This window comes from Ovis aries, chromosome 22, assembly GCF_016772045.2.
Source record: "Ovis aries strain OAR_USU_Benz2616 breed Rambouillet chromosome 22, ARS-UI_Ramb_v3.0, whole genome shotgun sequence".
NCBI lineage: Eukaryota > Metazoa > Chordata > Mammalia > Artiodactyla > Bovidae > Ovis > Ovis aries.
In genome coordinates this window covers 38,836,794-38,858,907 of record NC_056075.1, presented here as the reverse complement: position 1 = coordinate 38,858,907, position 22,114 = coordinate 38,836,794, and the positions used below count along the sequence as shown (strand labels likewise).

Below are 22,114 nucleotides of genomic sequence, written 5' to 3'. Positions count from 1 at the left end.
TTTCACGTCTTCTCTCATTGGACCGACAACAAAAACAACAGATACAATTATTGTCATCATTTTACAGATGAGAAAGTAGACTTGAAGATACTGACTTGACCAGGGTCACACAACCAAGTATTCCATGGCACCAGGTCCCTAACCTAGGACTCCTGAGGAGCCCCCTGAACACCCTCAACATCCAGCCTTCCACAAACACACATAACCCTCACACACCCCAGTGCTGCGGAAGTGGATGGAGGCAGAAGGAAGGCACATTTTCCTCCATAAGTGTCTCTACCTGCACTCTTGCCTGGAAAATCCCATGGACGGAGGAGACCGGTAGGCTACCATCCATGGGGTCGCAAAGAGTCAGACACGACTGAGCAACTTCACGTCATTTCACCTGTTCTCAAGTTCAACAGAGGAAACTGGATTTGCCCCAGAGCAGGGGGAAAGCACTTGGGCAGAGACATTGCCTGGGAGGCAGGGCTAGGGGAACCTAGAAGGGCTCCGGGGCTTGGTTTAATGCTCTCAAGTCGACTTCTGAAAATTCAAAAAAGAGGTACCACTGGGCCGCACAAATTATGTAGTCCTACCCTACATCCCGTGCAATCAAAGGGATTTCCGTGGGTAAAAAAAACCTGTGCTCGTGACGGTCAGACGCTGCAGGAGTGCAGGGTGAGGCTGTGGAAGGTGCCACGCGCCCCTGATCGGATCTTCGCTGTAGGTCCCATGATATGGGGGTTACATAGGTGCCCCGTCTAGGCCTGCAGGCGGCCAGCCTACCTGAAAGTAAGGAACAAGGTTGGGAAGACCTGGCCTATGAGGGAGGTGGGCTCCAGGCGACAGCAGGGGTGCAGGAACCCAGGAGCGGGAACAGAGCGCACGCGGTACCGAGGAGCCGAGGGCGCGCGGGCCTGGGAGCCGGGAGCCGGGACAGGGGACGCGCGCGCGCCCGGGGCGGAGCTCGCCGCCGGGCTCCTCCTCCCCGCCAGGCCCGGCCGCCGCGGCCTTTCCTGGCAGCTCTTAAGGTCCCAGGAAGAGGAGCCCGGAAGAGGAGGAAGAAGCGCCGGAGGCCGGGCGACTCCCAGGGTGCAGCGGCGCCGCCGCCCACATGGAACCCAACGTGCGCTTCTGGATCACCGAACGCCAAGTACGGCCTGGGCCCGGCGCAGCTGGGGGCGGGGAGGGCGCGGGCCGCGCGGCCTGGAGTCGCCGCTGGCCGCCGTGACCTTGAGCAGGCCACGTGGTCGCAGCACCCGCCTTCCCCTCTCAGACCCCGGGGAGGGGAAGGGAAAGCCAGGCTTGCAGGATGCCGACGGCCACGGCGGTTAGCGTGCGTCGCCTCTGCCGCAGACTTGGCTAGGGAGGGTAACACAGTGTCACCCTGCAGATCGCACGAACCAGGAGTCACTCCCCACCCCTCAGGGGTCTGCTTCTGCTGCCCAGGCTATTGCTGAGCACCAGGTTGGAGAAGCACAAAAACAGATCCTCCCCAGGAGCTCCCCAGGAGTCTATAGGCTCGGCCACCGGACTGTGAGATTACGGGCTGCGGGAAGCCCCGCCTCCAGGCAGTGGCCCGGAGGCGCTGTCCAATAGAAATAGGATGGAGCCACGTGGGTAATTCCAAATTTTCTAGTAGTCACATTAAAAATATATATATGACTTTTTAGCTTGTAATTTTAATAACATATTGCATTTAGCCCAGTAGAAACAAAATATTAACATTTCAACATGTAATCGATATAAAAAATTATGAATGCGATTTCTTACATCCTTTTCTCTAGAAGTCTTTTGTGTATGGTTTCCACATACAGCACATCTCAAATTGGCCTGGCCACATGTGGTTAATTGGACAGCACGTTTCCAGAGTGTTCTCATTCATCCTTGACCTTGAGTAGGGCTTAGCTCTGTTCTCTTAGGTGGGAAAGTCAAGGACAAGGAACTCAAGCTGTCCTAGCAGGAAGTGAAAGTGAAGTCTCTCAGTCATGTCCGACTCTTTGTGACCCCATGGACTGTAGTCAGGCTCCTCCCTCCATGCCAATTTCCTTCCCTAGGGGATCGAACCGAGGTCTCCTGCATTCCAAGCAGACACTTCAACCTCTGAGCCACCAGGGACTCCTAGCAGAGGCAGGTCTCAAAGAGGGAGTCACTGCAAAGTCTGCGGGCTTTGGGAAGCAAACCAAGCCTCCTTTCTCCATATGTGAACCAAACTGCCTTTATTCAGCCTTCACTGGAGAGTTCAGTTCTTTATGACTGGAGTTAAGCCTTATAACCAGGCTTTCCAGGTAACTCTGGTAGAGAATCCACAGCAGTGCAGGAAACTTCGGTTCAATCTCTGGGTCGCAAAGATCCCCTGGAGGAGGAAATGGCAACCACTCCAGTATTCTTGCCTGGAGAATCCCATGGACAGAGGAGCCTGGCAGGCTACAGTCCATAGGGTTGCAACGAGGTGGCATAGCACGCACACAAGCCTTATAATCACCTGAGGGGTGTGAAGAAACAGATTCTAACACCTTTCTAGGCAGTGCTTCAAGGTGATATGTGGGGAGTGAACATTTGACTCTATTTGACTCTAAAGTCTGAGCTTTTAATCCTCAAGAGCAATTTGAAGTGAAGAGCACAGGCCACTGGGTCATTTCCTGGTTGGGCTTCCTTGAGTACATTCATGAGCCCTTGGAAGCTTCAGTGTCTTCACCTGTAAGGTGGGGATGTTGTGAGGATTCTAGGAGATGCTGCAAAGAGAAGGCCCTATGAGGTTCTGAAAATAATGTTAACTGTTATTATTACCTGTTTTTGTTTTTCTGCTGCCATTAACCTCTCTGGTGCTCCTGCCCCTTTTAAGTCTTTTATTCAAAGATTTCTTCAGTGGACAGAATTGCTGGATCCTACGAATTTGGTCCTTTCAATTGTAAGTATTTTCTTGTTTTCAAAACAGTGAATTTCAGGTTTTATTCTGAAATGTGAAGGTTGTATCTCCCTTTTCAAAGCAGTTGAGATAGCAGAATCCATGTATATTATCATGTTTTTACTCCTTGTGAAAGAACTTGTGAGATTGGAAGTTTGCTACATAAAAACAGACATCCATTTAACAGGTAGTACCAAATCCTGGCTTCCTGGGTGAATGACTCAGTGGTAGACAATCTGCCTGCAATATAGGAAACACAGGTTCAATTCCTGGGTTTGGAAGATCCCCTGGAGAAGGAAATGGCAACCCACTCCAGTATTCTTGCCTAGGAAATCCCATGGTCAGAGGAGCCTGGAGGGCTACAGTCCGTGGGGCCACAAAAGAGGTGGACACAACTTATTGACTAAACAACAACCAACCTAACACTGGGCCTGGTGCTGGTGGTTTCAAAGGGAATCAAAACAAACCTCCCTGGTAATGGAGGAGAGACTAGCAAAGCTAGTCACAGACCTTGACTCAGGGCTCCAAAGGCAAGCTGTGGCAGGGAATTGGGGGAGGCTGTTAAAAGAAGGCTGGGAGGGAGGGAGGGTAGGCCAAGGAGGAGCTGTGAGGAAGACAGGACTGTAAGCAGAGGGGAGGGGGACAGGGGCCAGGTCACCCAGTTACTGGGTCTTTTAACTCAGGGGAACCAGACAGTTCTTATGTATCTTTCAGACAAGAGGGATTTTTACTTAGCCATGTGAGTAACCAGAGGGACCCAGACTATGATCATGTCAGGTGATGACTCAATTGTTTAAGTGAAAGATGAGAGTTTGAACCAGGTGTGGCTGAGGGATGAAGAGGAAGAGAAACCCTTCATGAGAGACCGGCAATGACACTTTCAGCCAGATCCACAGGGACACTCCCATCTTTGTGCTCAAATAAATGTTCCCTGTCATTTTGTTCATAATAGAGAAAAATAAGAAACAAGCTGAATGCACATCAGTAGGGAAATAGAGAAATATAAAATGGTATATTCATGCAGTGGAATACTGAGTGTGGGTTCAATCCCTGATCAAGAATTAAGATCCTGCAAGCCTCTTGGAGAAGTCAAAAAAAAACAAAAATTAAAATCAGGTGTTAGTAAGCATGTGATTCTTAAATCTGTGGATAAATCTGAAGTTGAGATCATTGCTTGATTTCTTTATATCTAATTGTAGGAAAAAATAGAAAAATCGAGGCAACTGCTGTTAACAAATGAAGATGCATCCAGAGGTGACCTGGAGGACAAAAGGGTATGTTTCTTGTTCCCAGGTGTGCCTGGCTCAAGGCTGGGCTTGGCTACATTCAGATAATTCCAACTGCATGGTCTGAACTCAGGTGGGATTTTGTCATCATAAACACTACTCAGTTGCGTTAGCTTTTAAAATATAGTTAGGACTCCTTCTTGTAAGCTAGATGAATATGAGATATGACTGTTAGGAACTAGTATTAAGGGGAAAAAAGCATAGGTTCCTCCTGTGCAACAGAGATTGGCCGGTGCAGTATCTGCTATGAGTGTTCTCTGTAGCTGACTCCTGAGCCCCATGGCAAATTCCAGAATTCTGGCAGGCCTCTGAAGTCAGAATCTGCTCCCTGTTAGAAGCAGTGTTACGGGGCGGGGTTACAGCCCCTGCCCAAAGTCTTAAGCCCAGTGTTTGTTATCTACCTTGCAGCGAATGGGGCTTTCCAGAGCCCACAAACATCAGTCCCTTGAGGCAGCCTGCGGAAAGCTTGCATGTTTAACTTGGTTTTTCTAAGAGCTTGTTGGGGCCTCTGAACTCACACCTGGCTCTGTTACAGTGACTTGGCTAATGGCATGGTTTGCACGCAGTCTGCTCCGCTCTGAGCCGGGGGAGGCTGGCTGCGTTCAGGGACTCCCCCAAGGGGCGAGTTAGATGTTGGCCTCTCCAAGATCACAGGCTTGGGGGGCTTTTTAATGTTTTGGTCATTTTTGTCTGGCTTTTATTTTTGCTTCTTAGTTTATTTATTAGTTTATTCATTTGATTTACTTGTTTTGATCTGCTTTGCCCTCTGTGGTAGAAAACACTTCACCCTCCACTCTCTGAAAGGTGGAGCAAAGGTGGTACCAGAAATGAAACTGGAGAGGAGCTATTTTGGCTGCTGAGCCACCTTTAAAAGCTACTGCTTGGTCTTTCTCTTTTTAGATACAAGAAGCTTGGAAGAGAAGTCTTGTAAGTTTCAGCCCCATCCTAATTTTTAGCCTAAAATAACAAAACCAAACATCAGACTCACCTTTGTGTTTACCCTTCTGAAGTCCACAGTGCATCCTGACAATAGCAGACTAATCCCTGGTCCTTTTCGACCTGCAGGTGAGTTGATTCTAATTTTCATAAGTGGTTTGTAACTTTAGAAAACCTTGCCTCCCGCCAAGTCGTGTGGTTGGTTTCCCTGGCAACCAGCCCCATCCTTCGGTGCTTTCCCAAAGTCACCATATTGACATTATCTCAGGTGTGGTTGAAAGGGGCTTGCTTTGAAGAATGAGAGGCACTTGGTCCAGTGGCTAAGACTCCATGCTATCAACACAGGGGGCCCAGGTTCGATCCTTCACCAGGGAACTAGATCCTGTGTGCCACAGCTAAGACCTGGTGCAGCCAAATAAATTAAAAAAAAAAAAAATAGAATAAGACACTCCTTTCACCTTTATCCCCCTTCTCACTTCGGAAATTTCAAGGGTTTTAGGATCTCTGTGCCAGGAATAGGGATGAAGACCAAATGCATATGTCTTATTATAAGCCACAGTGTCACAGATGGATTGAATTCACCTGGAAGGATGAACAAAGACTTGCAACAAGTGACCGCTTACCCTCAATGAGAGAAAGCCTGGTCAGGTCTTCCTCTGCTGTGCTGGTTTTAAGTTTTGCCTTAGGCTGCTGCTAAGTCACTTCAGTCGTGTCCGACTCTGTGTGACCCCATAGACGGCAGCCCACCAGGCTCCCTCGTCCCTGGGATTCTCCAGGCAGGAACACGAGTGGGTTGCCATTTCCTTCTCTAATGCATGAAAGTGAAAAGTGAAAGTGAAGTCGATCAGTCGTGTCCAACTCTTAGCGACCCCATGGACTGCTGCCTACCAGGCTCCTCTGTCCGTGGGATTTTCCAGGCAAGAGTACTAGAGTGGGGTTGCCTTCTCCGAGGTAGTTATTATTTTTATTAGAAAGAAAAGTGCATAAAAAATATCCTTTGACTCCCGTGCCTGAGAAGAGGCTTCAGGCTTCAGGCTTGGGCGGTTTTCCACCCTCTCTGCCGTCACTGACCCTCTTGTCTTTTTCACCAGCTCTCCTGCCTTTCACGGCGCCCACGGTGAGTAAGCTGCCATTCACCACTAAGAAGCCAAGGGGTCAGGAGGACGTCCATCCATCTCCTAAGCTCTGGGACCCTGTCCCGTGACTGCCTGATAGATGCTTAGGACCTCTCACCTCTGACCCTTGTCCACACCCCACCCCTACTTATCCCCCCGGGCATCAGGGCCTGTTGAGGATACACAATGTCACAAAGTAACCCTTTCTTTGAATACCTACCATGTGCCAAGCGCTAAGGGGAAGGTTGATGAGTTAGGACATACTCTGTGGCACAGGCCCATGTCACTGGCTGTCACCTCCTCTCCCCAAGCTCCCCCCTCCCCAATCAGGCAGGCCCTCCCCTGGGACCCGGAATCACCCCTCAGTGAGGCTGTCCACCTTGGCTTTCATGAGGCATGCTTACTAAGTGACAGCACTCGTCTGCTGCCTGCAAATTTAATTTAAAATAAATTAAAATGATGCTTCTCAGCCACCCTGCTCAATTGCACGTCTGGAGACAGGGACCACTGTGAGCCCCCCCCCCGCCCACCGCCCCAAGCTCTCACTGCCCATGGGGGCCTGTCCAACACCACCTGGCCACTGGCCACTTGCCCCCAGCATCCACATCTGCTTCTTGCCCCACTCTTGGGGACTGTTCCACATCTCCCTGGGGAGATTCTGTGAACCACAAGCCTTCCTTCCCTGCCCCCAAGACACTCTCAGCTCTGCTTTATTTTCTTTAATTGAAGTATACTTCATTTACAGTGTTTCAGGTTTACAGCAGAGTGATTCATTATATATGTATTCTTTTTCAGATTCTTTTCCATTGTAGGTTATTACAAGATCTTGGGTATAGTTCCCTGTACTACACAGTAGGTCCTTGTTTATTTCATATATAGTAGTCTATATCTGCTTTACTTTCTTTGCAGCTATTTCTGTCAATGCTCCCAGTGAAAAATCTGAAGTCCATGATTTTACCTCAGGTAGCAATTGTTTCTATTTCAGAATTATTGAATTTGTTGCACTTGAAACCAAAATGTGACATGTTCGCCTCTGTCTTCCTGCAGGCTTCCTTCTACACCTACAGTACAGTCTTCAACATCGTCAATGGAAATGCAAGCTATGTGAGTATTACGAGGCCCAGAGGCCATGCAGTTTCACAGTCTTTCTTTTGGTGATTTTGTGTGTTTGTTGGAATTATCTTTTCTGGGTAAAACTGTGCTATTTGCTAAATATGAACCTTTGTTTTTCCCTAGGATCGTCGTGCATATGAGAGCTTATTACTAGGAGCAGGAGTGATTGTGTCTTCAACTTTTTTGGGCGTATGTATTTTTAAAATGTGTCAAATCTTTTACTCCTCAGAATCAAAACTTTATGTTCTAACTGAATTTAGAAAGTATGATTAAGACATAAAGAAGAAAATCAAAGTTACCTGTAATCCTATAACCCCAAAATTATGTGATTTTTTTTCCCCTAAGTTTCTAGGCATGGACTCAGTACTGTTATCTTTCTTAAAAAAATTAATTCAGGGGACTTCACTGGTGGTCCAGTGGTTAAGACTCTGAACTTCCACTGCAGGGGGTGTAGGTTTGATCCCTGGTCAGGGAACTAAAATCCCATATGCAGCGCTATGCGACCAAAAAAAGAATAATGTCATGTTTGTAAACATGTTATACAAATTGTGTGTTGCTTTCAATGTCAGGATACTGTAATGAGTGAAAATGTAGACTTCAGAGTCTGGTGAGCCTGGGTTCACATCTTGGCTCAAATCCTTAACATCTTAGTGACTCTGGACACGTTCTGTAGCCTAAGTCTCCAGGTGTTCCTCTGATGATCAGGGAGAACACTTCAGTGTCGCAGGAATTAAAACAAGAAATATGAGGAGACACTTGCAGGGTCTTGCCCTATAACAGGAACTAAGCTGACACTAGCTCTCTGCTGGTCCCATGCAATAATGATTTGTCTCTCTCATTTTCTAGTTATTCCCTCGTTTGCTCCAAGTAAGGCTTTCAATGAATAGCATTCTGAGCAGAGACGTCATTCCCGTCATCATCCTCGGTAAGCAGGAGCCTGCCTCCATCTTCAGGGGTACCCCAGTCCCCGGGCCTCACGGAAGCTGGTGAGAGCCACCATTTACAGCTTGCTGGTGCCCCCAGGTCCAGATAGGGATCTTTGTTTTGAGAAATGACGCTTTCTCTGTAGATACCCCTTAAGTTGTCAAAGGATGAACACAAACCTGGAAACACAAATTACATTTTATTTATTTATATTTGTATAAATAAATATATGTTTATATTTATAATATTAATTATACTCCAATTAATATTTTATTATTTTAAAATTTTTTATTGGAATATAATTGCTTTACAGTGTTGTTAGTTTCTGCTGTATAGCAAAGTGAATCAGCTATATGTATGTGTGTGTGTGTGTGTGCATACACATTTACGCTCCATCTTGAACCTCCTTCCCACCGCCCCATCCCACCCCTCCAGGTCATCACAGAGCGCTGAGCTAAGCTTCTGTGCTGCGAAGCAGCTTCCCACTAGCTCTTGGTTTTACACATGGTAGTATATGTATGGCAATCCCAGTCTCCCAGTTCGTCCCCCCTCCCCACCCCTCTCTGATGTCCATTCTCTACGTCTCCATCTTTTTGTAAAGACTGTACAAGCCTTGTCCATATATTATTTCACTGAATCTTGACAACAACTTAGGGGCAGGTAATATTATCCCCATTTACAGATGAGGAGACTGAGGCAAGGGGCGGTTAGGGAGATTTTCTAGGGTTACACAGGGAGGAAGTAGTCTTGGAGATTTCAAACCAGTGGTCTGACTCCAAGGAAGGGACAGAGATATCAACCAACTGTTTTACATTTGCCAGCCTGCAAGTTCAGTAATTCACATTCAGCATTTGGGCTTGGAAATCAAAGCAGCTTGAAGAGTTGGCAGAATTAGGTCAGTGGTAAAATCTGGGAAATTATGTTATAGAAACTAGGTCAAGCCAGCTTCAGCAAAGAAGGCAGGCATATTTCAAGGGCCCCGGAGTTTTTCTGGGAATCCCGTCAAGGGTGTCGGGACCTGGGGCTGGGTTGTAGTCAGGATCCAAGACTGAGAGGCCAGCAGTTCTGACCCTGACTACAGCCCAGGAGAGAGCTGACCTCATGTCAGGTGACCACCCATGGATCGGCAAAGCACACCCATCAGAGAAAGAGGCGTGACCTCGAAAACATGTCCCTTCACCGGACCCTCACTCATCCCTCTGTTTCCTTCTTTACGCCCACAGCCCAGCTCAGTGGGATGAATGTGATTGCCTCCCGAAGTTTGGAGCCCGTGCGGGGGATCGAGGTCATGGACAAGGAAGGCAATGTCATAGGTTATTCCAGAAAAGCTGGGACAAAGGTAGGGGATGCACGCCTTGGAGCTGTAAGCTGCCTGCCTTTGGGGCAAAGAATTTAATTGTCAGTCTGAGAGCTGGTAACAAATTCACATCTCCCTTCAGCCTTTTCTGATCTGTCTTTTCTCATGATGCTCAGAGAGAGTTTACATTTGCACTCTGATGTTTAAATGGTATCTGGGTTCTCCAGAGAAACAGAACCAATAGAATATCTGACCATCTATCAGTCATTTATATAAATACATTAAGTGTGTGCTGTGCTAAGTCGCTTCAGTCGTGTCTGACTCTTTTGGAACCCTACGGACTGTAGCCCACCAGACTCCTCTGTCTGTGGGATTCTCCAGGCAAGAATACTGGAGTCAGCTGCCACGCCCTTCTCTTCCAGAGGATCTTCTGAAGCCAGGGATTGAACCCATGTCTCCTCTGTCTCCTGCCTTAGCAGGCGGGTTCTTTACCACTAGCGCCACCTTCTCCAGCGGATCTTCCCAACTCAGGATTCGAACTGGGATCTCCTGCATTGCAGTTGGATTCATTACCAGCTGAGCTACCAGAGAACCCAAATATGTATTGAGATTTATTTTATTATTATTTCAATTTTTAGTATTTGGCTCTACTGGGTCTTAGTTGCGGTGTGCAGAAACTCTTAGTTGCAGCTTGTAGGATCTAGTTCCTTGACCAGGGATTGACCAAGACTGGGAGCACAGAGTCTTAGCCCTTGGACCACCAGGGAAGTCCTGCCGCAGTCCAATTTTAGAACATTTTCATCCCCCTGAAAATGTTGTCGGGTGCCCATTTCAGTCAGTCCCACTCCCACCCCCAGCCCCAGGGAAACACTGATCTGCTTTATGTCTTCATTGTTTTACCTTTTCTAGAAGTTCCATGCAAGTGAATCACAGTATTTTTGCGTCTGGCCTCTTTTGACTTTTGAGGTTCATCCATCTTTTAATGCATTGATAGTGCGTTGCTTTTTATTGCCGAGTAGTCTTCCACTGTATGGCTGTACCACGTGTTGCTTGTCTACTCCTCAGGCGATGGACATTTGGATTGTGTCCAATTTTTGGCTGTTGCCCCTGATGCCACTCTGACCACTTGTGTACAACTCTGTGTGTGGATGTGTGTTGGCATTTTTCTTCAACTGAATTTTAACTGCAGGGCATGGTGAGAAACACAAGAGCAAATGCTTAAACCACAGGTTGTTCTTAAGCACTCTCACCTCTCGGGCGCTCTGCTGGGCTCTGGAGACCCACCCCCTCACCAGTCAGCATCACTTCTCTCCAGGGGCTGGGAGGGAGACTCAGGCCCTGCTAGCTACCCAGTTATCTAGCCCATCTTATTGAGAGGAGCTTCCTTGTTTGCAACACGGCCAATTTAGGGTTAAAGAAAGGTTTGATGATCTACTTAAAAAAGCTGATCTTCCTCTTAAGAATAAAGTGTCTGTGACCGTGCGTAAGCTTGATCATTCTTTCGTCACTTCCCTGTCACCGGAAGGGTTCTTTTCTTCAGCTAAAATTTTAAAAACTGCGTAACCAGCAATATCTGATTGTAATAGGGCACCTTTGATCAGATTTCAGGAGCCTAGTCCATGCTGTTTCCCGTTGACTAGCTGTGTTGGGTAATCAGTTGCAGGCCATCTCACGTCTCACAGTGTCTCCTCATGACCGGTGTCTGGTTTGGAATGTCTTCCCTTCCACACAAGACAAATGGAGAGAGGCCGGCCTTGCCCTGCTGACACCGAAACACACCAGGCTCAGCCACCACTCTTTTCTTCTTGGAGTCGAGTGACTTTATCTTGTATTCCTGAAAGGTTATTTTTAAAAGCCACCCTCCTTGCAGCCCTCTGTCCTTGTCGGGGAAGGGCATTCCTGCAGGGGATCAGATGAGCTGAGCATTAGTGTCCTAGGCAGAAAACAGGCATGTGGGCCACAGCAGAGAAGCCTGGACAATGGGCTGTAGCCACAGGGTCACAGAAGGCCAGAAGTGCACAAAACAGATTTCAGGGGAGGGCAGAATGGGCAGAGTGCCTGTCTATCTTGGACTGAGCATGTACCCAGGGGTTGGGTTCTGACATTCCAATGCAAGTGTCATCTATAGTCAAAATTTCCCTTGAACATCTCCGATGTTGCCCTTGAATACACCTGATTTTATGCATATAACTCATACTGTTAGTGATATGTTTAAAGGTTCAATATAGAGAGTAACGTATATTATAGAAAAGATGGCAACACGGTATAGACTATACATACATGTTTATGCAAAATAAAATTTTATAACACACTGTTCATCACACAAGCAAAAGATGGGTGCGTGCAGGCAGACTCATGCATGTTACATGCGGACATGATGCCATGCCAGTGCACTTGGAGCTGGGCTTCCCCTACTGGAAGGAGTGGGATTAACTGGGGGCGGTTCAGGAGAGGAAGGTTGGTGTGCAGAGTCCTGGACTGAAAGAAAAACGTGGAGATGTCCTCAGTGGCAAATCAAGCTTTTCCAGCAAGGGGACTGCCACTTGGTTCTAAGTAAGGATTTATCTGTCAGCTGCTTCTGCTTGTACTTAACGTTTTATTTGGGGTGGCTGGTGGCAGGGATGGAGACCATTATGGAGTCAGGGATAGGTTAATCTCATCTCCGATCACTCCAGGCACCAACTCCAGGCATCTTCTGTACATGTGCAGGTCAAGCGATGCTTCCAGCTCTTTGCACATGCAGAGAGGGAAGAATGGTAGCTTGCCAGTCTCTGTCGTGAGTTGCAAGATCCCTGGAAATCATCCTACTCCATGTGCTAAGCTGCTTTCTTTTCATTTCCTCTAGGCTGTTAAAGATACAGCAACATCCAGAGTTGTGCTGTTTGGGACCTCTGCGTTTATCCCTGAAGTCTTCGCATACTTTTTTAAAAGGTAAGAGGTATGCTTATATCCCTGGGAAGGAACAAACACGTTGACCATCAAAATCATATAAAATCTGTCAAATACTGAACCTGATGAGCAGGATGGGAAGAAGCTGCTTTACAAATCTTCCTTCTAAACAGTCTTCATTACCATTAAGATGGCAAGATTGATTTAGGGCAGGTCTGGAAATCCTGATGTACACATTCCAACAAACCTGGACCCTCCCCCAGGCTCTGTCCTCAGTTACATCTACTCCGTGGGCGTGTCCCTGCACCTGTTGAGGCTCGATTCCTCGTTTCTGTTGATAGAAAGATGAGTTTGAAGGATCTGCGGGCCCTGGAGAAGGGCCTGGCAACTCACCCCAGTATTCTTGCCTGGAGAATTCTAGGAACAAAAGCGCCTGGCAGGCTACAGTCCATGGGGTCACAGAGTCAGACATGACTGAGTGACTAACACTTTCGCTTTTTCACTTTTCTTTCCCAGCTCTCATGTGCTATGGATGTTGCTCAAGTCTCTTTCCCCTCTTCGTTCCAAGCATGTGCTAAATTAGCTTAAGTGGCCCAGAATCAGTTGACTGCCATTCCTTTATTTATTCATTTTTATATTTATTCATTTGGCCGTGCCAGTTTTTACTTGTGGCATGCAGGATCTTTTGGCTGTGGCTTGTGGATCTAATTCCTCAACCACGGATCAAACCTAGGCCCCCTGCATTAGCAGCACTGTACCTTAACCACTGGACAACCAGGGAAGTCCCTGCCATGGCCTGTTGGGAGGAAAGCCTGGGGTCAGCTAGTGTGAGAGGCCCCACTTGCAGGAAGTAGCTTAGGACAGGAGGAGAGGCGCTGGTTTAGATACCAGGAACAGGGGAGGGGGGAGTGGCCTGCGGCAGCAGATCAGAACTCTTGTGCTGGACAGTCCTCTCTCCTCCTTTGTGGGTGTTTTCCCCCTCCTTTCCCTCTGTGCATGGGCTTCTTCACGTTGACACGTGACTGTGGCCACCTCCCAGCTCGTATCCTTCGGTGTCCTTTTTTTTTTTTTTAAATTTTTGGCCATACCCCACAGCATATGGGACCTTAATTCCCCAACCAGGGATCAAACCCACACTCCCTGCATTGGAAGGCGGAGTACTGGAGTGGGTTGCCATGCCCTCTACCAGGGGATCTTCCCAACCCAAGGACTGAACCCGTCTCTCATGTCTAACCTGTACTGGCAGGCGGGTTCTTTAGCACTAGCGTCACCTGGGAGGCTCCTTAATCACTAGACCACTAGGGAAGTCCTCACAGTGTCTGGATGGGAGAGAAAAACACAGCAAACCTTGGGGGGTTGAGGGCAGGGATTGTCTTCCATGCAGTTCACAAACTCCTGGGAAAGGATTCTGTTGATCACCTGCCCGGTGCTGGCCCAGCCTGCTCTGTCTGGGCTGCTGAGCTAGGAAGCCTCTGCTTGGATCACACAAGGAGTGCATTTCAGGAAGCAGCAGTGTTCTGTCCAACTCTTACTTCCCATGATTGATCCAGCTGGGTGGGTGTGGGGACTTCTGCTGGGTTGGGTCCCCCTGCTCCTCTCTGGCTGACCTCTGTGGGGGATTCTGGGAAAGCTGGGATCTCGAGGTTCATCCTCCAAGGCCTGCATAGTGGTACCACCTGCCTGATGGGGAGAGATGATCTTCATTTCCAGGTGGGCCTTGGGGGTACCTGGAAGGGACCTCATCCCACACCCATGACAGTATCCAAGACAGACTGGCCGCAGTGGCCCTTCTGACTCAAACCTTTCATTTTTGCCTCTGAAAAATCTCAAGCCTCAGAAGGGGAAGGCGACTTACCGGAGGGCACAGGGTCTGTCAGTGGCCAAGCCCCAGATGGACCCCAGGACCCCAGGTCTCTGACTTCCCAGGCTAGCCTTCTTGCACCTTCTTCCCACAGTCTCAGAGGTCAGGGTCAGAATGTCACAGTCCAGGGGAGGAGGGCGCAGGTCCTAGAATCTGACCTCTCACTTTTGAGAATTTGAAGATGTTAGACAAGGTCCTTACCCGGTTGGTGGCTGCATCCTCCTGTTGGTGTGAAGGAGATGATGATAACACAGACCTCATAGGGTCGGGGGATAGCAGGTGAGCAAATGCATATGAAGTGCTTGACCCAGGCCTGATGTGTAGAGAGCACTCCATCTGTGCAGCTGCTGGTATCACCTGTTGCGGGGTGATTAGGAATGGAGGCTGCGCCTGCGGCTGCTCACAAAACAATTTGCCTGCCGTTTGAGCACAGGGCGGGCCTCTAAAAAAGCCCTGAAGGGACATCCCTCATGGTCCAGTGGGTGAGTCCAGGCTTCCCTGGGAGGTGGCCTGGGTTCAATCCCAGGATAGGGAACTGAGACCCTGCATGCCGTGTGGTGAGACCAAAAAAAATAAATAAAAATTTAAGTAAGCCATCTTTTAAATTTTTTTAATTAAATTAAAAAGCCCTGGTACCTTTTTCTTACAGGACCCAGTTTTTCCTGCAGAATCCATGGTCACTGTGGACCCTGAAGCTTTCTTGTACTATCCTCGTCATGGGATTGATGGTGCCAGTTTCCTTTAGTGTCTTCCCACAGATTGGACGGGTAAGTGTCCCACTTCAACTTCCTCTAAAAAAAAAAAAATGTCTCTCTTCTCATTATCAGAGTGAGATAACTCATTCTCTGAAAATCAGGCCAAGTTTACAGAGGAATAAAACAAAATAACATCATTTACGCATAATCCCACCCTGCAGATGACTTGCACAGTTTTGGATTCTGTTTTTCTTAACTGTGTATCCGAAGTGTTTTTCTGGGACATTCAAACAAACAAACAAAAAAAACAACTTTGAGATAGTTTAAAGCTTCATGAGATACTATATGACGCCCCATCCCATGGGACTTTCCACAATGATGGAAACGTGTATGTGTTGTCAAGTATGTGTAGACCCTCATCACAGCTGGCTGTTGAGCACTGGAAACATGGCTAATATGACTGAGGGATTGAATTTTTAACCTAGTTTAATCTTAAATGCTCACGTGCAGCCAGTAACACCTGTTCTGTGCGTGCTTAGTCATGTCCGACTCTTTGCAGCCCCATGGACTGTAGCCCACCAGGCTTCTCTGTCTATGTGATTTCCCAGACAAGAATACTGGAGTGGGTTGCCATTTCCTACTCCAGGGGAATCTTCCTGACCCAAGGATTGAACCCGAGTCTGTCTCCTGCATTGGCAGGTAGATTCTTTACCACTTGGAATCTTTACCACTAGTGCCACCTGGGAAGCCCCTGCTGCTCTATAGAGCAGGATATATTATAATCTGTGATGAGTCAGACTGCCTGGACTGATTCCCAGCTCATCCATGACCCTGGTCAATCTGCTTAAACTCTCTGAGGCTTAGTTTCTATTAAAGACAGATGGAGGTCATAATACCTCTGCAAAGGCTTGTTGCTGATAGCAAGGACATTACTGATGTAGTAGATACAGATTTCCGGCATTTCTTGGCTGAAATGCTTGTTGCTGTCACCATCACCACCCACGACCCCCAACCCCCAACCCCCACCAAGCAAGACTTGGCATTTGCTGGACATTTAACATAACTTGTTGATCCAAGGTGGGCATCAGGTGGCTGAATGGTGGTCCTGTCCTGCCTGGGGTGGCTTACAGATAGAGTGTGGGACTAAGAGAGGTTCCGCCAGGGCCCTGCCCAGGGTACCTCCTCATACATTGTGTGAGCTGCAGCGTTTGTTTATATTTGAAATTTTCCGTAACAAAGTGTTTAAGGGACTTTCCCGATGGTCTAGTAGTTAGGACTCTGAACTTGCAATGCAAGGAGCCCAGGCTCAGCCCTTGATCAGGGAGGTAAGATCCTGCAAGCCTCACAGTGTGTGGGATTTTAGTTCCCTGACCAGGGATTGAACCCGCGCCATCAGCAGTGACTGCAATGGAGTCCTAACCACTGAACTGCCAGTGAATTCCAGGTTAATTTTTTTTCTAGACATCACTGAAAAGCTTGGACTGAAACAGATGCTTTCTGAACGTTTCTTTTTGCTACACTACATGGCTTGCAGGATCTTCGTTCCCCGACCGGGGATTGAACCCAGGGGCCCTTGGCAGTCAAAGCTCCAAATCCTAACGTCCTAACCACTAGAACACTGGAAACTCCTGAAAAAAATTCTTTTTTAACTTCTAAGGCAAAAAACCTGAATATGCATATTAAGAATTTAACTTTGTTTTTTTAGATACAGTGCAGTGAGCTTGAAAAGGAAATTCAGTCAGCAACCGAAGAAACAGAACTCTTCTATAACAGAGGGGTGTAGGTGTGTGTTTTAGCTGCATTTGGTTGGTTCCTGCGTGAAAACCTTCCTCTAAGGTTTCAGTTTTAAGAACCCTGCCAGAAGTGTCCTGGAAACCCCAGAGGTGTCTGTGCCGACAGGATGGCTTACGATGACACCTGCCGAGACTGGTCCTGCCTTGGGTTAAACAGGCTTGGATGGAAGAAGAAAAACGGGGGCTTTCCTGTCTGACCCACCAAGTGCAGTTGCTAAAGGGATGTGTGCGTGATGTAAGATTCAGTTTTCTATTTGTTTGTCAGACTGTGAAAGGATACTGTGAAATTACCAATAAACTTGTCTAGAGTTGAGTATTTGAAAACGAAGGAGAAAGGTCCATGTGCCCCAAAGCACAGGCATTAAACTGCTAGCCCACTTCCAGGTAAAATGGTGGGGAGTGGGTGAAGGCCTTCCACCCCCAAAGCAATGGTGTTTCCCTTCTCAGCTTACTCCTGTTTGGACAGCTGCTTAAAACCTTTGCCTTTGCTGCTACCCAGCTCCTTCTTTCTCCTCCCTGGCAGATGACTCATTCTCGCCCTCCACGGTGAAAGCCAAGGCTATCGGCCTCCTGGCACAAAGCCTGCTGACCTCCGTCCACCCACGCCCAGCCTCCCCTCCTCCCTGCGTGATCAACGGTGTCCTAGGCTTGGGCCTGACCAACCCTGCCTGTTTCCTCGGGGCCTGGCTCTGCAGCCTTCACTGCCCCCTCTGGCTCCAGCCTCCCTCCTCTGCTTCTCCCCAGGAGCATTTCAACTGCATGAGTCACCTGGCTCATGAAAAAACAAACACCCCTCTGTGTAGCCAAAGTTTTTCAAAGAGTTTCTGCCCTCAGTCTTTCCACCCCACCTTCCACTGCAAAGGCTGCTGTCATCCGTGCCCCCAGTGCTGTTGACACGGCCACTGCCCGCTAGGCAGGCCTGTCATGGGGCTGGCTCTCCCCTGAGCAACAGGCCCACGTCCAGCTGTCCCCTGCACTTTGCCATCTGGACATACATGTGGGAGCATCTTTCCCTCCCAGTCTCAGGAAATGGCACTGCCGCTTACCGGCTTAGTCAGGACCACTGGCATCACCCCGGACTCCCCTGCTCCCCCCACCCCATTCAGTAGACTCAGCAGCCAATTGTGTTAAGCCGCTAGAACTCAGCCCCCTGTCTGCCACCACCGTGGCTCAGTCCAACAGCATCCCCTGCTGGTACTGTTCATCAATCCATTTCTAGCCTGCTCTGCTAAACCACAGCTGCTTAAAAGCCTTAAACGGCTTCCCAGTACACCAGGATCAAGTCTAAATTCCTTGCCATGGCAGGTAGAAGACTGCCACTCCCGCTCCTCACACTGGACTGACATCCATCAGTGTCTCTGAGCCTTCCTACACGCTGTTCCCTCTGTTCCAGGTTAACCTCTCCCTGGCCTTCAAGTCTGACTTGGACGTCAATCACTTTCCTCCAGGGAGCCTTCCAGGATTCACAGGACTGAATTAGGTGCCCCTCCAGTGTGCTCAATGGCACCCCACTCCAATACTCTTGCCTGGAAAATCACATGGACGGAGGAGCCTGGTAGGCTGCAGTCCATGGGGTCGCTAAGAGTCGGACACAGCTGAGCGAATTCACTTTCACTTTTCACTTTCATGCACTGGAGAGGGAAATGGCAACCCACTCCAGTGCTCTTGCCTGGAGAATCCCAGGGACAGGGGAGCCTGGTGGGCTGCTGTCCATGGGGTGGCACAGAGTCGGAAACGACCGAAGCGACTTAGCAGCAACTTAGCAGCAGCCAGTGTGCTCCCACAGTGCTCATGTCTCACCTAGCACTTGCCACACGGCCATGCCATGGCCTGTTTGCTGGCCCTATGCCCCCACAGACAGTGCATCTTGAGAGTAAGAACCATTGTCGTGGGCATCAAGGAAGCCCCAGGATACGATACACAGGGCACAGTGTAGACTAGGCACCCATGTTTGTGTACTGGGTGGAGGATGTTTCTAACACACCCTGCCCCAAGTCATCTCAGAACACACCTGTGGGGCTTCCCTGGGGGTCCAGTGGTTAAGAACCTGCCTTGCAATGCTAGGGACACCGGTCTGATCTCTGGTCTGGGAAGATCCCACAGGCTGTGAAGCAACTAAGCCCGTGCTGTGGAACTACTGAGCCTGTGCTCTGGAGCCTGGAAGCTGAAACCACTGAAGCCTGTGAGCCCTACAAGCCCACGCTCCACAAGAAGTCCCTGCAGTGAGAAGCCCTCACGCTGCAGTGGAGAGTAGCCACTGTTCACCGAAACTAGAGAAAGCCTGCGTGCAGTGATGAAGACTCACCACAGCCGAAAAAATACATCTTAAAAAAAACAATGCACCTGGGGCTTTCAGTTTTCCCTAGGCCACAATGACAGTTATCTCCAAATTTGGTAAAAGGTGTTTCACCACAGCCTAAAAGGACAAAACCAGTCAAAATGATCTACCAGTCAGCTCCATGTAGCCACAAGTTTCTCCTAAACAAGATGACAAATGTGCAAAGGCTCCAAGTGAAGATTTAGCCACTGATCGATGATACAGTAGTAATGGGAGGAATCTTTTCAAACCTGACACTTGGACCTTACAGTCAGCTCCAGGAAGGGGGCGTGGAGGAGGACACCAGGTAAGGAAAGAAGGGCCAAGGCAGGGGTGGAAGGAGCCAGACTGCTTGAACATTTCTATAGGTCTTCGGATAATCCCCAGAGGGTCCGCATTTGACAGAGAGGGTTTTTTCTTTCATTTGGTTGGAGTGGGGAGAAAGGGCACAATTTATGCCTTAAAGCGCTGAATATCAAAATATTTCACTTTATTTCTGTATCATAAATTTGTCATTTCAACAACTTTGATCATGAGCGAATACAGTAATATATGAAAAAAAATGAGGGTGAAAAAGACGTTATATTCATTTTCATAAAGTGCAGATTTAATTTTCAATTGTTTGCCCCAGTAAACATCATTTCACTTCAAATCCTCCCCTGACACCAACCAAGAAGGGGCTGTTTAAAAATTTTTTCCCTTAACAAATGTCTATCACCCAGGATACATGAAAGATCCAATAAAGACAAGTTTTTCTGCAAACATTTTTCTGGTTAAGATTTCTGAGGACAAGAGTACTGAGTGAAAAAAATAACCTGTCATAATTAATATGAATACATATAACAAGAACATAATTTCGACCCCCATGCTTATTTTGCAATTTTTAGGTCTCCAATTATGAAAAAGGTACCTAACTAAACGAGAATGGATACCTTCATATGCGGCCAAATTATTTTTACTGATGTTGTTTGAAGATATTCTCTAGTTTTGGCCTTTACAAGAAGTTAATTCTCACACTCCCTCACCAATTATATAATTGGTTGCTGTTTCAGTCAGACAGACATTTATATTCAAAATGGGCTGCTTCTCTTATGCTACTACATAAGGACTGGCCTCTTTTTTCAAAAGAATATTGCTAGCAACTAGGTTAATTAAAGAGTACTCATGGCTTAAATTTGCCAAATGCTTACCTCTGCAACAGTATAAATATGGATTATTAAAGTTGTCTACTCAAGTATAAAATCTAGGCAAAACCCTTGTAATATAGGCAAAATATTCAAAGGCGAAGAAAAAAAAAATTCTTTTACAAGAAAGTGCAACTGCAGGGTCTTTTGAATGATCTTCTAGACGGTTCTGCAGAGAACTTAGTAGTTTGGCTCAGAAAGTGGAGTTCCTCATGAGGAATTAAAGTTCTTCCTAGAAGAATTCAAAGCAAACTTTCAGGCAGCTTTCTGAAAATAAATCGTTAGTTTGTGGCTACACAATGAGATAAACTGGAACTTGCAACAATGAAGGCCTTCAGATTTGCTGCAATTTGCAGAGAACTTGACAGAGCTGCTCTGCTCTTACCCCGGGATGACTGGCTTTTATAAAGTTACATAGATAGGTGGTTACAGCACTTTGTAAACATTGAGAGTAGGCATGAAATTAATCAGATAGGAAATCAGAAGTGTTTTCATGTGTGTTTCAGTGCTTTTTCAGGTCAAATTACAATGCTTTCAAATAAAACATTAAAAATATAACATTTTCTTGGTTATTTCCAGTATTTTACATAGTTAATGGATAATCATGGTGCTAGGGCTTTAGATCAGTCATCAGTGATACATGCTGTCCCACCGTCAGATTTTCAGCATTTGCTCCGCGGCTGCTAGATGGTAGAGGAAGTTTTCTGTGGCTGGTGGAAATCGTCTTTGCTTTAGTGCCTCATAATTGAGCACTCGCTTTTCTCCATCATCCGAAACTTCTGAAAATGGAGCCAGGTTGGTGAAGATTTCTTTTGTTTTTAGGGAGATATCCTTTAATAGAATAGGAAAATATACAATACACTAGTGTCCAATAATTTGAATAGCTCTCCAGAAATTTTCCTGCTATTTTTTAAGTTTATCAGACTAATTCTATCTGTAAATTATAAAAAATGCAACAAATTTAAAAAAAAATAAATGTCATGGCTAACTTTGCGCAGCAGCGGTGGTGGGCGTGGGGGGAATATTTTAACCTTTTCTTTTTAAGTGCACAACTCATTGGCGTTTTAAGTACTTTCATCATGTTGTGCAGCCATCACCACGACCCATTCCCAGAACTTTCTCATCATCCTAAACCAAAACTCTGTACACATTCAACAATAACCCCCCACCGGCCCCCCAGACCCTGGCAATCACCATTGTACTTTCTGCCTCTATGAACTTGCCTATTCTATTAATAGGTACTAGTGGAATCAAAACATCTATCCTCTCGTGACTGGCGTCCTTCACTCAGCATAATGTTTTCAAGGCTCATGCATGCTGTAGCACACGTCAGCGCTTCACTCTAAGGCTGAATAACATGCCACCATATGTGCACACTACATGTCGTTTACCTATCCGTCCGCTGATGAACATCTAGGCTGTTTCTACCTTTCGGCCATTGTGAATAACGCTACTATGGACACGGGTCTATTTGAGTTCCTGTTTTCAATTTTTAATATAGGATTACCAAATCTATATTAATGCTGTGTTTGGCTCTTTGAGGAATCTGCTATTGTTTTTAGAACAAATCTCTTCCCAGAGTCCCCTCCTGCCTGGGATGAGCAGCCCAGCACCCACCACACAGGTTTTCCTTCCCCTTCACCGACTGACGTTCCCTTTGGGACGCTGAGTGAGGACTCAGCAGGGCTCGCATTAAAGTCATGTCTCTTTCCTGGTTTGCTGATATCATTAATTCATTCGGACATTTTTGAATTCTGAATACATACCAGGCACTACGTCATACATTATACTGAACCATCTATGGATCACTTTTA

General features: G+C 47.3%; 2 protein-coding genes across 9 annotated transcripts in view; one reads left to right on the top strand and one right to left on the bottom strand.

The window, feature by feature from the left end:
• The first annotated feature begins 954 nt into the window (after positions 1–954).
• On the top strand, positions 955–20,858 carry SFXN4 (sideroflexin 4). 3 transcript variants are annotated; one of them, XM_060404745.1, is made up of 14 exons: positions 955–1,135; positions 2,828–2,893; positions 4,090–4,164; positions 5,077–5,103; positions 5,187–5,241; positions 6,204–6,229; positions 7,137–7,190; positions 7,275–7,331; positions 7,464–7,529; positions 8,187–8,265; positions 9,488–9,603; positions 12,407–12,492; positions 14,961–15,078; positions 18,864–20,858. In XM_060404745.1, the coding sequence occupies exons 1-14, from the start codon at positions 1,097–1,099 to the stop codon at positions 19,023–19,025; spliced, it is 1,026 nt and encodes a 341-aa protein (XP_060260728.1). In that variant the 5' UTR covers positions 955–1,096; the 3' UTR covers positions 19,026–20,858. The 3 variants fall into 3 exon arrangements, with proteins under 3 accessions (XP_060260728.1, XP_042094606.1, XP_004020275.1); XM_042238672.2 differs by having other exon boundaries at positions 18,193–20,858; XM_004020226.6 differs by having other exon boundaries at positions 16,712–20,858.
• DENND10 (DENN domain containing 10) overlaps positions 19,586–22,114 on the bottom strand; it is an 18,166-nt gene continuing 15,637 nt past the window's right edge. For all 6 annotated transcript variants that reach the window (XM_060404743.1, XM_042238671.1, XM_060404742.1 and 3 more), the window contains one exon: positions 19,586–21,131. In XM_060404743.1, the coding sequence (XP_060260726.1) occupies positions 20,955–21,131 (177 nt within the window). In that variant the 3' untranslated portion in view covers positions 19,586–20,954. The remainder of the gene's footprint in view (positions 21,132–22,114) is intronic.